At 33.0% G+C, this 15780-nt stretch overlaps 1 protein-coding gene across 1 annotated transcript in view; it reads left to right on the top strand.

Annotated features, from left to right (window-relative positions):
• The window catches only part of LOC126744906 (actin-interacting protein 1), a 68792-nt gene that overhangs the window by 15706 nt on the left and 37306 nt on the right, over nucleotides 1–15780 (top strand). The window contains exons 5-7 of the mRNA XM_050452494.1: nucleotides 6499–6783; nucleotides 6839–7060; nucleotides 7151–7256. Coding sequence (XP_050308451.1) covers nucleotides 6499–6783; nucleotides 6839–7060; nucleotides 7151–7256 — 613 coding nt within the window. The remainder of the gene's footprint in view (nucleotides 1–6498; nucleotides 6784–6838; nucleotides 7061–7150; nucleotides 7257–15780) is intronic.

The raw sequence follows: 15780 nt of genomic DNA, 5'->3' as shown, positions 1-15780 counted from the left end.
AAAAGGGGAGCACGTTGTGTTTAGTATGGTAAAACTGCCGTATATCCTTGTGCAAAATTGACATATTGGGGAGTTTCCGCATAGCGTTGACATGTTGATTGATAATTTTGACGTCATTTAGTAAGAAGTTTTTTTGGTTGAAAACTATTTATATAATGTTTCAGAGTTTCACTTGAGAAATGGGTATGTAAGTTGTTTAAGAACTAAGTTTTTTAAGTCATTATTAAACGATTCAACATCGTTAGTTGACTTTCTTTTAATATGCATACTTTTGTTGGAACGACTTGTTAAAAGCCACTTTAATAGATAAGAATTTCATATACAACTTTTTTCAATACCTTTACTATTTATATTTTGAGTTTTGATTTGATTGAGATTTACCTGGTATTATTATCTAAAGTAAAGTCGTATTCAAGGATAAAAATATGCACACATATGCTTATGAACTGGTATTACTTTTGATTTGTTACAGCAAGTATACAATTTTTTTTAAGGAAAATGATTAAAAAAGGTTGTATTATTATCAATATTTTATGAAAATTAATAGCGATATTCGTAAATGGTTAATAAATAAGCCCATAAGAAGAAAACAACTGTCAAAACAAGTCACATAAATGAATGCATCTAAGAATTAAGTTCAATAAAAATGGCCTAATAAATATTTAATAACAGGGGGCTTTAACACGCCTTTTTTTTCAATTGACTTAACACATAAAATTTGGCAAACGTCAAATTTTCAATGCAACAGTTTTTTACGATAAATTAATATTACATATTTTATTTAACATTCACCTACTACCATTTACTTGACATAACGTAGATATATACAAACAAAAAAAAATAGGAAGAAAATGTCGTGAATACAATTGGTTAAATAATTTTAAATCAAATGCATAATAAAGTGAAAAACGCGTCAAAACGCAGCCTCCTATTTAAGAAATTAAACCTTCTATCCATGATTATTAAATACTAATCATAACAAATTATTGAAAAAGAGAACGCATTTCAAAAGTAGTGATTCCCAATAACGTGCTATTTAAAAAAAAAACCAAATGCCAAAAATAGTGGTTTTGTATATTATTTTTCCGTGATGACTTGATTAAAAATTAAAACTTTCAACGCATTCATGGCACCCTATTTTAAGATTTAAGAAATTGATATTTTCTACGAGTATAAAACAAAATGTAGCAAATGCGGTATAATTGGTCTCAGAATATTATTTTCTATCGAAATACGGTATAATATACCAATTATCCTATATAAAATAGGAAAATCCGGTTAAACAGGAAATGACGGAAATCCACTGAAGATGCTTATAATAATACCATCGATACACCAAATTTCATTTATTTATCTTAAAGTGAAAAATTGTCACTTATTTTGACAGGCGCAAAATAATACTATTCCTCTTTAATAAAAATGAAGCATTTTCTTTTCATAAAAAATGATAGAATACTCTGTAAAGTCAACATTCTAAGTTAAATGAATGTAGATAACGTCCCTCTATCTGAGAAAAAGGCAACAACATCGCAACGCGGCTCGATCGCATTGTTTATTCCATGGACACAACTAATCTTTACCAGTAACGTCGTCAAAAGATATTTACATGATAAATATTTATTATTAATAGATTATGCTTTAAATTATAAACAATATTACCGTTTATAAACTCTTTATGCGTTTTTTTAATGTACTTCATTAGACTAAAGGTACTTATCCAATAAAACGCATTTTTATGGAAATTAAATATTTTGTAATTATTATAGATTTCTTAATAAGTTTTTTTATCCTACGTATATGACGATGGTTGGCTCTTGATATGATGTTATGACAATATCGGAATTTTCTTGTGAAAAGATTGGCTTAAATCGCCTTTTTCCCATGGTGCGGACCAAACAGCACAAGTTTTTACTATCGTAACTGTTCACAAAAACACTTAAATGCGTTTTTTTTTCAACCAAAAACTAAAGAAAAAACCAAACTTCACAAATGCTGAATGTAAATATAAAGCCGTTTGTCAAGATGACATCAGCTTTTCCCTGCGGTGTAGCCATTTCAAATTTTTTAGAAGCGGTTTTAGGAATAAGAATGATTAATTTTTTTTTGCTTTGAAGATGTTATTTTTGCGCTTAGAATAACATATATCTATTTCTTCTTTTTATTTCTAATCCAAAATCTAACATCAATAAGTTAAATTAATATTAATATAGCGGGTGGTGCGTCGCCGAGCGGAACATAGGGAATTCCATGTAAATTTTAAGGGGGTCAATTATTGGCTTCCCTGTACTTTTATAGAAAAAATGTAAGATAAATTTTTGAAGAGACCGATCTGGCAAACCCTTGTGCAAAGTTTCAAAAAATTTTAATAAACGAATCTTGAATTATTCAATTAAATGTAATTGCAAAATTAGCAAATTTTCGGTCCAGGTAAAACCAAACGGGCACCAGTAAAATGAATATTGTCACTGTCGTGAGGAAAAGTGTCAATAAATCAGTGACAGTCGATATTTGAAAACAAGTATGAATTATTCAATCGAAGAAAAAATAGCCATAATTAAGTGGTATTATGCGGGAAACAGTTTTAGAGCAGTATCTGAAATGTTTTCAGTTTATTTCCCCACCAAGCCCATTTCGTCCATTTCAACTATTAAACTTATTGTCAATAAGTTCGAGACTAATGGTACAATAATCAATAATTGTAAATGTTTAACTCAGGATATCGAAAATAGAGCCGAAGAAAGAGAGAACAGGTCTTAATATTCTACTGAGTGTGGAGGAAAACAAGATGGTTAGTACGAGTGTTCTTGGGCAAGAGGTAAATAAACATCATACAACGGTATTGCGCACTTTAAAAAAACAAATATTCGTATAAATTCGAAAAACATCGAGAGCTGCAGGAAGGAGATGAAGAGCGAAGAATGGCATTTTGTTTTGAAATGATGGAAAGAGCAAATAATGATAGGAATTTTTTAAGAAATAATTGTTTCACCGATGAATGTACATTTACCCTCAACAATGAACCAAATGTTCAGAATTGCCGGTATTGGAGCCAAGAAAATGAACATCGGTTTGTTTATACTCGGACACAATATCCCCAAAAAACAAATGTATTCGTGGGAATTATCGGACACTATATCATTGGACCCTTTTTTATGGACTATAACCTAACAGCTGAAACCTATTTGGACTTATTTCAAAATCAAATCGGACCCGCCTTGGAAGAAGTTGTTCAGGAAGATCAAATGATATGGTACCAAATGGATGGTTGCCAGGCCCATAATGCCCGTATAGTTAGAGAGTGCTTGGAAAATGCTGTTAACGGTAATATTATTGGTCCAAGGTACCGGATACCTTGGCCAGCCAGGTCACATGATCTTTCACCGAATGACTTCTTTTTGTGGGGTCATTTAAAAAGTGTCATTTATAAAAGTGTAAAATTTTAAGTTTTAACCAGTTACAAAACGCTATTTCGTTTGAATGTATTAAAATTTCCCAATATCAACTTAGTAACGTTAGAAATGAATTTCATGATCGGTTAAGATATTGTTTAGCTTTTAATGGGGGGTTGTTTGAACATTTGATTAATTGATGTTTTTATCTAATTCTCTATTATTTTTAAAAAAGTTATTGTATTTTATTTTTCCACACTTAGTAAAATATTAAGAGTTCTGTTCTCTCTTTTTTCGGATCTATTTTCGATCTTCTGAGTTAAACATTTACAATTATTTATTGCAATGTCTTTGGACTCGAATTTACTAACAATAGGTTTAATGGTTGAAATGGACAAGATAGGCTTGATGGGAAAATAAATTGAAAATATTTCAGATACTGCTATTGGTTTAATTAAATTCTAAGTATGATCAAACAATTTTTTTAATAATCGATAATATTAATTGTTATTGGTTTAACTTCATCGTTATATTAAATAAAAGTTTAGATAAAAAAGTAACGTTAACGTGTTTTACTTTGAATGTATAGTTGTGAGATTGATAAAACAAAAAAAAACATTTCATGTATTCGGCTGTACGTCAGATTTGATAAAGCCTTATAACAAATTGTTTGCTGGTGGCTGGTGTCTGGTTTTACCTGAACCGAAAATTTGCTAATTTTGCAATTACATTTAATTGAATAATTCAAGATTCGCTTATTAAAACTTTTTGAAACTTTGCACGAGGTTTTGCCAGATTGGTTTCTTCAAAAAGTTATCTTACATTTTTTTCTGTAAAATGTACAGGGAAGCCAATAATTGACCCCCTTAAAATTTACATGGGATTTCCTATGTTCCGCTTGGCAACGCACTACCCGGTATGTGTTAATTATAGCTGAAAATTTCCTCTTTTGAAAATGCGTGAAAACTTGACAACAGAGAATTGATGAATATGTTTTTCCGAAAATCGATAAGAAATAATAACATTTTTGACAACATATTTGAAAGAAAAAGTCAATATTTCCTCCAACTTGATTGTTGCCTGGCAACCGAAAATAACAGTAAGGAAATATTCATTTCTGTACTGTAAGGAAATGTTATTTCCATACAGTAAACTTTAGAACATAAATGCGAACAGGCTTTTTCCTAAACAATTTTATTTTTAAAACTTTCAGCACAAACAAGGTTAACATTATATTTTAAAATTATTACTTATTATTTGTTATATTTACTGTTATTTGACAATTAGTACAAGTATTGAAAGCTGGAAGAACTTGGGAACTAATAGCATTATTTTGTTGAATATTTTCCAAACTAATAATTTTATTTGTATGACAATAACTATTACTATAAATGATCTTGATGTATTGGTTTTTGAATCCGGTATGGTAACTAAAAGTTTAGATAGTAGGTCTTGTATATCTTGTACAGTCATTTTAACCAGCTCGTCCATTCTGCAAGCTCCGGAAATTCCAAATATTACAGCTACCTACAACAATAAATAAGCATGTAAAGAATCCAAATATAATTTGAAGTTTTGTAAGTTACCTTAATCATTAAATATTCCTTGTCTGGAGCTTCCTGAATAAATTTGTTTATTTCTTCTTTAGTTAAAATCTTGGATTTTTTTGGCTTATAGGCATGTGCTTGTTGTTTCAGGAATGCCCGAAGTTTTGAATATTCAGATATATCCACATCATCTCTAATTGCAAGGGTTGCCTTCAGCATTGAATAATTGGCCCATAAAGTTGAATAATTCATCTTGGAACCAAGTTCCAAGAAGTATGCCATTACATAACATTTTCCGAGAAAGAAGTTACATTTTTATTCGTACGGTAGTCCATGAAGCGGTTGTATGCATAGTTATACTTATTTCTAGGTTTTATTGGTAACAATTCCAATGATGCAGCATTCATTGCCTCCGTGAGTTCTGGGAGGGTTTCAGAAATGGAACAGTCATTATCACTCATCATTTTACACGTTACTTTGGCTTTTTAAAACGTTAAAAAATCAACACTTTGGAAAGACGCCACAAATAAATTTTTCACTCGTCAAGTTTGACAATTTAAAATTATGTACTTCCTTTCCGTAGTTACAAAACAATGTTTCATGGCTTCTTTTATTTAAGGGAAAAATAATAATGTTGATTTAAAATTTTTAACATGATTAGTAATAATTTACCCTAATTTTAATGATTCCCGATTTTCGGAAAAATAGTATGTAGACCTCGTAGGAAAAGCCACATTCCCGGACTCCGTATTTTATATCAATTTTTACGATCGCCCGGGAATGTTAAGCTTTTCCTACTAGGTATACAATATACTATTATTTTTATATTACTATTACTGCTTGTTTGTCAAAACATTTGTAATTATTATTATTAGGGTTAAGAGATAAAAGTAGCTTTAGCTAATCTTCGCCTTTTTGGGCAAATGTAGTGTAATGTGCATTTGATACCAAATAAAGACATATTTATTTATTTATTATGTTTGTAAAAAAACACCCCCCTTGCCTCTGTGCACATGTTGAACTCAAACAAAGTTGTTGTTTACGAATTCTAGCCTTTCAATGATCTAAGGTTCCCTTTTTCCTGAATCACTTGGTATGTAAAATAAGTATTTGCGTACCATTAATGAATAGGATGTAAAAATCGCACACCTGTTAAACTAAATATACTATGTTATAAATGGTTAATTCTTGACTTGAAACTTTGGTTAAATCTAAATGTTAACTAAAAAAATAAATTATATTAAGTATTTTAAAAGTTTAAACCAAGTTATATATTTTCAAATTTAAAAATCTCATCCATTCTTCTCTAAGAGACCAATTTTATTTATGTACTGTGAAGTGTGTGGATGGCTTTTAAAAGCCTGATGATGCTTTAACCAGAGCGAAACACGTGTAGCCCGTTTAATTACATGTTGTGAGACCGTGACTTTGTGTTTTTCGTTAACCAAGTTATATAGTTGAGTTATTTTATTTTGATTATTCTTGGGTGAAAATTAGTATTTTAAGTTAAAAAAAAAAAAAAAAGGTTAAAGTAAATATTAATACTGTTTCTATTTAAAAAGGACCATTCCCGATTCGTGCAAGCAGTCCGTTACTCCCCTTCAGGCAACTTATTCGCCTCGGCTGGTTTCGATGGTAAAGTTTTTCTGTACGATGGGGCCACCTCTGAATTGGTTGGCGAAATCGGCTCCCCCGCCCACTCCGGTGGCGTTTACGGCGTGGCCTGGAGTCCAGACGGTAAACAGCTGCTTACAGCAAGCGGTGACAAAACCGCCAAACTGTGGGACGTCGAAACGAGACAGGTCGTTTCAGAATTTAAATTGGGCAACACTGTCGAAGACCAACAGGTAAGAATAGTGGTCTTACTGTAGATTTGCAGAAATGCCAAATTTGCTTTTATAGGTGTCTTGTTTATGGCAAAACCAACATCTCTTGTCGGTTTCTTTAAGCGGCTTCATTAACTATCTGGATGTAAATAATCCAGAAAAGCCATTGAGGATCGTTAAGGGGCACAATAAACCCTTAACAGTGCTTACACTTAGTGCAGACAGGGGTACGATTTTTACCGGATCTCATGATGGGGTGGTTACCAGATGGAATACGGAAACGGGAGAAAATGATAAGGTTTGTAAAATATTTGGGTATTTCGCTTAAAACACCATACCGGGATTGTTCAAAAATTATTTTATATCATTTTAAATCTTTCCAAAATAGATCGAAGGCGCAGGGCATGGTAATCAGATTAATGGCATGAAGGTACACGACGGCACCCTATACACCGTCGGTATCGATGACAGTCTGAAACAAATAGACATTGAAGGTATGTCATTGAGATTATTAAGTTTTATTAATGGGGTAAATTCTTTCATTTGAAAAGATTTTTCCACCCTGGTGGCAGAATTTTTAGTTCAATTCTTAAAGTCTTATTAAATCGAAATATACTCGTTTCTGAGTTATACCGATTTATAACTAAAATTTTTTGATAAAAAAATGTGATTAACGCATATTTTTAAAGTATGTCATGAATATTATGTAGTTACTATGACAATAATTGAATCCTATAAAAGCAAAATCCGACAAATCCACTTTTAGAAAATTTTGGGAAATGAGAAAAAACGATAAGGGGAAGTTAAAAGCTCAATATCTTTTTAAATTTTTTTATATACATAGAGCAAGTCTTGATGACGCATCTAATTTTGAACAATTCAACCTGGAAAAACATCTTAGTGTAAAGTTATTTGAAATTAATGTTTTTTTGTCGGGTTTTGAAACTAACAAACCCATTTGTCGGATTTTGAAACTTTTGTTTTTAAAATACGTATTGTATTACGGAAAAAATTAACAAACATAGATATATTTACCGACATTATTTAAAAAATAGTTTAAACTAACAAATGACTTAAATAAGGCATGTTTGACACAAATTCTCTTCATTTTCTAAAATTTCTATGTTCTCCAGATTTTCCAATTCATATTTTTCAAAAATATTCTTATAGTATTCCAATTCATTCAGTTCTTTCCATTTATCTCCATAATGTTTGGCGAGGAGTGTTTGGACATTCTTTAGCTTTTTAAGATTTGGCTGTATACCCTTTTGAACTAATACTGGTTTTATGTCGGTTGGTGGCTTGCCCTTTTTCAAGACTGATTTGAAAACACCCAGATCCGATTTATAGGACTGCTCTCCTCGCATCGTAACCTGTCCAGAACTAGTGTAGTTCAATATGTACCTCTTGCATGCATTAAATGAGAGGTGCCATTGTCCAGTAGGTTTTACTGTCTCCTTACAAGCTTTCTTCCAATTGTGCACTTCTAAGTCAGATCCAAATCGATAAACTTTACCGTGATCAGCAAAAATATTTAGATACTGTTCTACGGAGACTAAGACTTCTTCTTTTTTTATATTTTTTTCAATTCGAGCGAACACACGATCTGCAGGGAGAAAAGAATGCCTAACAACTGGAAAGATAATTTCTATATTTGAGGCTGACTGAGGAGCCTTCTGACTAAGCAACATGGTCACATTGTAATTAAAATAGAGTTTTTATTCTGACCTGCACATCCGTCAGCAACAAGTCCTTACTTCATTTTTATTCCTAAAGTCTAGTTGACAAAGTTTGTAAAATACAGCACTTGCTATTTCATTTGATCCCTTTGGTATTCGTCTTCAGTCCATAAATTGACACATTATTTTTTGTGAGGGGTGAGTGTGAACTGCCAGTAACGATGGTAAAATTGTAAATATAAAGCTGGCGGCTATAATAAACTGATTGGTCAGGAATCTTTGGTAGGACCTGATTCTTCTGGCAATCAAATGATATTGTAATTAGTTCAGGTTTTTCTTCTTTTAAATGGTCAAAGAAAGCCTTGGCGCGTAATTTATGTACATGTTTTTCCGTCATTAGTTTATTTTTTTTATTTTCGTTTTTCTCATTTTTTATTTTTTCTGTTAATTGGAGACACACGGAACACATATCAGTGCGGGGTGAACCAAAGCAAATGTTGTAATTGGTATTAAATATCATTGCAAAATAACTTTTTTTATGAATTTCATTACTGACTCTTTTTTCGCACTATATTTTCCAGAAATTCTGTAGCCACCCCTTGTTTCAGACGCCATTTTCCCGGATTCTTTAAACCTTTTTAAAACCCCATTAATCCGATCTTTACTAACTGCCAAAATTTTAGTAAATGCATTCCTGCAAACTGGAACCAGTTTTAAAATATTGGCCTTGGGAATACATATTATAAACAACTGAAAAACTTCTTTTAGACGCGCCCTTTTCATTTTGGGTCCTTTTGCGTTTAATATCTCTAATCAGGCAGTGCTTTAAAATTAGGTTGTCTTGCTCAATTTTAGTTTTGTGAAGATAAAAAGTTTTATGAAAATTTGAAACATCGTACATTGACAATGAACTGCAACGATACGATTTTGTCGCGTGTTTACTCAAACTCAAACTCAAAAATGCTTTATTGTCAATATAAACATAGAAGTTGTAGACAAAGCCAATAGACTGCACATTAAAGGAATAAAAACGAGAAACTAATTTAAAATAAAATAAAATTATATAAAACTTTGAAAAATACTTAAATGCTAATCATTAAAAAATTTACCTAAACTATAGTACGCTTTACTAGCAAGAAATATTTTCGTCCTTGTACGTAGGCAGTCTTAAGTTGTCTTATTTCTAGTGGGAGTTTATTAAACAGCTTTCTACCTCCATATATGATAGACCTACGGACAAGTTCAAAATGAAGAATGGGTAGCCTCAACAAATAATTTTGTCGCGTATTATAGTGGCTTCCTAAGTGGAGTTCCTGTTTATATTTTCTAAAAACTAAGCAAACTGTTTCCAAAATGAAATACAACACAGGACTTACAAAAAGCGGGCGACATAAGTCACGAGGCTTAGCCCCACATAGATATCTAATGGCCCTTTTCTGGAGTACAAACACTGAACTAAAAAGTGAATTTGAACATGAATCCCAAAAGCAAATTCCATATCGAAGGTGCGACTCGATAAGCGAAGTATGCAGATCTGGCGATGGAGAAATTAAGACTGGTGGCAATAACCCTTGGGGCATAGCAGCCTGATGAGACTTTTCTACATACATTCACAATGTGGTCTTCAAATCTAAGGAACTTGTCTATGGAAAGACCCAAAAACTTACTGAACTGTGGCATGGTGATGGCTTCATTATTTAAACATATATCATTTGTATTACATTTAAAATTAAGGATATTTGTTTTGGAAACATTAAATGCCAAAAAATTTGCATCACACCAGTCTTTTATTTTTAACAAATCTGCACGTATATTGGCCTCCATTTGAGAAACATCAGAGTCGTGCCAGAGGATGATGGTATCATCGGCAAACAATTTAAATTTGCCAGTTACCTGCAGTTGTGGCAGATTGTTCACATAAATGAGAAAAAGTAAAGGACCAAGTACTGATCCTTGCGGAACACCCACATTTATATTAAGTTCCTTAGAGATACCACCATTAAATTTGACAGCCTGGACACGATTTGATAAGTAGGAACGAAACCACTCAAGGGCAGTTCCTCTGAATCCATAGAGCTCCAGTTTCATCAGCAGCACTCTGTGACTCACGCAGTCAAATGCCTTGGACAAGTCACAGAATACCGCTGCTGCAACTTCACCAACATTCAGTCGGTTGTACAGGTGCTCTAGAAAGCTAAAGATAGCATCATTTGTGCTCACAGACTCACGAAAGCCAAACTGCCGAAGACTCAATAGGCCAAACCTATTTAAAAATGAAACCATCCTCACCTTAACGAGCCGTTCCACTATCTTGGCTAAAGTAGGCAATAACGCTAGGTCTAAAGTTAGAAGGACAGTCGCGATCGCCACCCTTGTAAAGAGGAACAATCATTGCTCTTTTTAAGCACTCTGGGAAAACTCCAGACATAAATGAAAAGTTAATTGACTCGGCCAAGACTTGCAAAGCAACAAGAGGTAAAGCAGAAAATATTTTAAGAGAAAGCCCATCCCAACCTGATGAACTCTTATTCTTAATATTAACCATTAACTGTTTAAGCTCTTCTACACTTGTTTGGGCAGTAGAAGGAATTGAGGACATTGGAATCTAAGGTACTTGGAATAACCAAGACATTATTTTTGCCCCTTAGCTCATTTAAAATCTTCCAAGACTCTTTTGCTCTGTTGGAGGAATTATTTATCCTCCTTTGAAAGTAGGCCCACTTAGCCATTTTGATTGAGTTTCTGTAAATCTTGCGGTATCTGTTATAATAATTTAAAAATGTTGCATTGTTCATAGCGTATTTTCTAATGTAAAAAAGGGAGCGCATATTTTTCCCAGATACTCGTAAACCCTTAGTATACCAAGGTTTTCTATTTCGTTTCTTAATATTGATAACAGGAAAAGCAGTGTTAAAATTATTTAATACTATTTGATGAAAGCTATGCAGTCAGTGGGTTAACAGTAGTCAATACATTATTCCAACTTGACATATTGCAAAGCAAGGAGAATTTGCGGAAATTAGCTCTAGTATAAGGTCTATCGCGTCCAAACTTATTCTCATTAGCTGCACTATTAAGCTTTACTAATCCCACCATTGCCTCATGGCCAGACAAACCGGCATTGATTGTTGTACACTGATTTTCGTGTTGGTTAAAATTCGTACAGAAGTAATCTATCAGTGAGGAAGAAAATGCTGAAATCCGGGTTGGTTGATCCACGTGCATTTTAAAATTTAATGAGTTTAACAGATTAAAAAGCATTCGATTTGATCCATTAGATTTGTCTAAAAAATTTACATTAAGATCAGTCAGAATCAACATCGCATTAACCGGAATTTCACTTAAGAGAATCTCCAACTTTTCTAAAAACAAATCTAAATTACCAGATGGAGATCGATACAATCCTAAAATATACAAATTTAACTTACTGCTAAATACAATAGAAAACTCGCACACCTTTTCAATCAATAGATTATCAAATCTGTCAATAGTAATAAACATAAATTTAGTTAAAAAAGCTTTCTCTAACATAATAAGAGTACCACCATGTGTATATTGCTTGCGTGAAAATTTGGAAATTAGTACATAACCAGGGATATCAATAGGCTCTTCAGACCTCAACCAGTGTTCAACAAGAATTAACACACTAGGAAAGTTAACCGATTCTAAAAATAGTTCCAATTCGCTAACTTTTGAACGCACAGATTGAACATTAAGAAATGCTAGGGCAACTTGATTATGGTGGGAGTTTCTATTAAAAAAGAAGATCCAATGGCAAGGGTGTCTATAGATTGGTCTAGTTGAGGCGTAACCGAAGACCTACCTTCGATTAAGGGTGTATCGCTGATTATCCCACTATTGCTAATACCTAAAGATGCTAATACTAATTTGGAAGACAGAAAAGTATTTTTAACATATAAAGATAAAAGTTTGCACATAGATTTGGCAGAGTGACGGTACCTAAAATTTTGTCTGACATCAGTAATTATTCTCACAGAAAAGTTACGGTTACAGATGAAAGAATTCATAAAATGAATTGTATTCAGTGGCGGCTAGTGACATTTGACTATGGAGGGGCGCGCAAATCCAAATAAATATATACTTACTAATAAATAAAAAAATATAACTGGACGTACCTAAGTATTTGTTATAATATCTAAGACATGACGGTTTGCAGTCATCATGGTACAATCACAAAAAGTTTGCACATAAATGTCTTAATTTGGCATATAAAAAATAAAGAACATTGTTACAAAACAATCGCATTTACACATCACGGAACCTCGCACGAAAATATTTTTGCCACCTCTCTACGGTTTTAAAAACAATAACAAATAACTTTAAGACGTGAAGAAAAATTATACTTATTAATAAATGTTTAATAGGTACTTGAGCTACTTCTTAAAAGTAAAATCTGCTCGACGGTCTTTCATATTTATAAACCTTTCCGTTACTTTTTCATCAAAATTGTTTATTTCCATCACTAAATTTCTATTGATGGACATCATGGCTAAAGCATTAAGTCTTTCATTAAGCATAGTACTTCGCAGGAAGCTTTTTATTCGCTTAAGGGTGGAAAAATTGCGTTTGGCCTCTGCAGTTGTCATTGGGGTCGTCACAATGATATTTAATAATTTTATTGTTTCGGCAAATGTTTCGCCAAGATTATTTTCTAAAATAAATGAAAGCAAGTTCATAGCTCCAATATTTTGTGAGAAATCTGGTCTTGAGTAAATGACTTCTAGTTCAGTTCTTAATCTAATTTTACATAACATTGGATAAAAAGTAACTACATTATCTAAAATATCCACTGGAAAGGTCTTGTTATATTTTGGATACGCTTCTTTATCGAACAAGTTAGCTGCTTGAAGATGACCTCGATAGGAAAATCTGTCCTTCGCTTGGGTAACAACTGTATCACATACCTCTTTTGCAATAATACTTCTCAAGTTATCGTCAGTTCTTCTTCTTTTGATACTTTCAAAGTTTAATTCTACATTAGCCTTAATATTATCGGTGTCGTTTCTTATTTTGGCAATGCTTGATTCAAATATCGACAGATCCTTTTGCAATGACACACTATCCTTACTTTTTGACTGGAGCTGATTATAAAGTATGTCCACGTGCGGCATAATTTTGTGAAAAAGGGTAAGCCAGAATAAGAATTCTGGATCCTCTAATGCTCTCCTTAAACCGGAAGCTTCATTTGACGTCACACTTTTCTCACATTTCTGCTCAATTTCTTGAAAAACCTCAATTAATTCTTCGCGATCTTCACAAACAGTATTCACGGTGCGAATATTATAATTCCATCTGGTTGTTGCCACTCTAGGCAATTTTCTATGTACTATTTCTTGTAGTACATCACATCGGTGGGGGGAATTTAAGAAAAAAGCTGGTATTGCAGACAGATTATTAAAAAATACGCGTTTCGGATTTTGAGATACCGATTTTTGCATAATTAGGTTCAGCTGGTGAGCATAACAGTGAATGAAATGCGTGTTTGGATATTTTAATTTAATCTGAGCTTGAACACCGTTAATTGAACCACTCATTACATTTGCCCCGTCGTAGGTTTGAGCTATTAATTTTTGAGGTGTCTTTAAAATTAGCGGATCAATTTCATTTTCGATACACGTTTTTAATCATGTTGCAGTTTTATCCTTAACCTTTATAAAGCCCCAGAAATGTTCATGAATGGATCTATCAAAAAAATATCTTAATATTATTACCATTTGGCAGTTATTTGATACATCCGTAGTCTCATCGCATTGTATTGATACAAATTCCGATTTTTCACTATGGTTGGAAATTTCTTGTCTACAAACATAAAGCATACACTCCAAAATATCGTTCTGAATCATTTTACATGTTCCTTTAAAGACTGTTGAATCCTGCAAGTGTTCCTTAAGTGTGACATCTAATTCTGCGGTAAAATTAATTAATTCCTTGAACAAACCCTTATTTGAAGAATCCTTAGTTTCATTGTGGCCTCGAAGTGCCAATTCAAAGGCCTCACAAAATTTTTCGCAGCTAATAATTCTCATTAAAATGTGCCTATTTTTTCTTATTTTATCATTATGCTTAATTAAATTGTCTCTATATGCAGAACTTAACTGTGTTAAAATATTAGTCTTATCCAGTAGGGCAAACGTAGAGCAAGAATTTATATGTCCTCGTGAAATGTCATGCTTTTTTATTTTAGCCGCAAGATGTTGTAAATCTCTTACCCCTTTTCTTGCCCAACTTGGATCGACACTACTAGAGCCAGCGACAAAAAATAACACACACGAAAAACAGTATAATAAGTTTGTTTTTTCACAACCACATATCCAATTATTTCTCAGATAAATGTCCCTCGAAAAACGGCGAGTAAAACTTCTTTGTTGTGTTTTCCTTTCACTCACTTGAGTAATATTTAAATCCGGCAAAGGTCTGCCTAAAGTCTTAATGTTTACTTTTTCTTCCAGTGAAAGATTTGAAAAATTACAGTTTATTAAAAAGCTTACACGATTCATTATTAAATTTCAATAATAATTATTGTATTGTTCACTCTTGAAATACTCACACACACACAAACCACCGATCACGGAACCGATTAAAAACAAAATTTTGCCGAATAAACAAAAAAAACGTCTTCCTGCCGCCTGCGGTCCGATTTACAAAACATTAAAACAAAAGCCGAATCCACGATAAAACTGGGACGCTAAATTTTAGCGCGCGTCGCGATCGGTAACGAGCGTGATAAAAGCCGAGAAGATGGGTCGTCGAGAGTAGTTTTTCGGCCAAATTATGGACGCGGATGTGAGCGCGCCCCACGACAAATAGAGGAAGATAGATGAGCTGTACCTTGCGCGAGACAGAGAGCGGTATACGTAGGATGCCAGGAGCACTTTGGTTGTTGATTTGAATATCGCATTATCTCCTATAGTACGGGCGCTTGCGTTATACGTTTAAACGCGGGTTGATAAAAAATATATCTAATATAATTAATAATTACTGCACACGAGTTTGAAATTTAAAATAAGTAATTTTTAATGAAATTACTGGGGGCGCGCGCCCTTGCGCCCCTATTAGCAAGCCGCCACTGATTGTATTGCAATATCTTACATTAAATTACATTAGTTATCCTGCCCATTGATAGCAAGGATTTTATTTGGGAAAAAGATGGCAATGTACAAGAAAAATCATGACAAACAACAACAACATCATTCTTCGTATAGTTAACAATTAGAGGAAACGCATAACATTACTAAACACATAACCACAGGTGTTGTATGACGAGCTCAGAATACCTGAGAGAAGAGAAACCTCTAGCACTAGAATCACCATAAATTAG

This window comes from Anthonomus grandis, chromosome 15 (genome assembly GCF_022605725.1).
Source record: "Anthonomus grandis grandis chromosome 15, icAntGran1.3, whole genome shotgun sequence".
Lineage (NCBI taxonomy): Eukaryota > Metazoa > Arthropoda > Insecta > Coleoptera > Curculionidae > Anthonomus > Anthonomus grandis.
The sequence above is the reverse complement of the archived record's forward strand: the minus strand, read 5'-3'. Positions and strand labels throughout refer to the sequence as shown.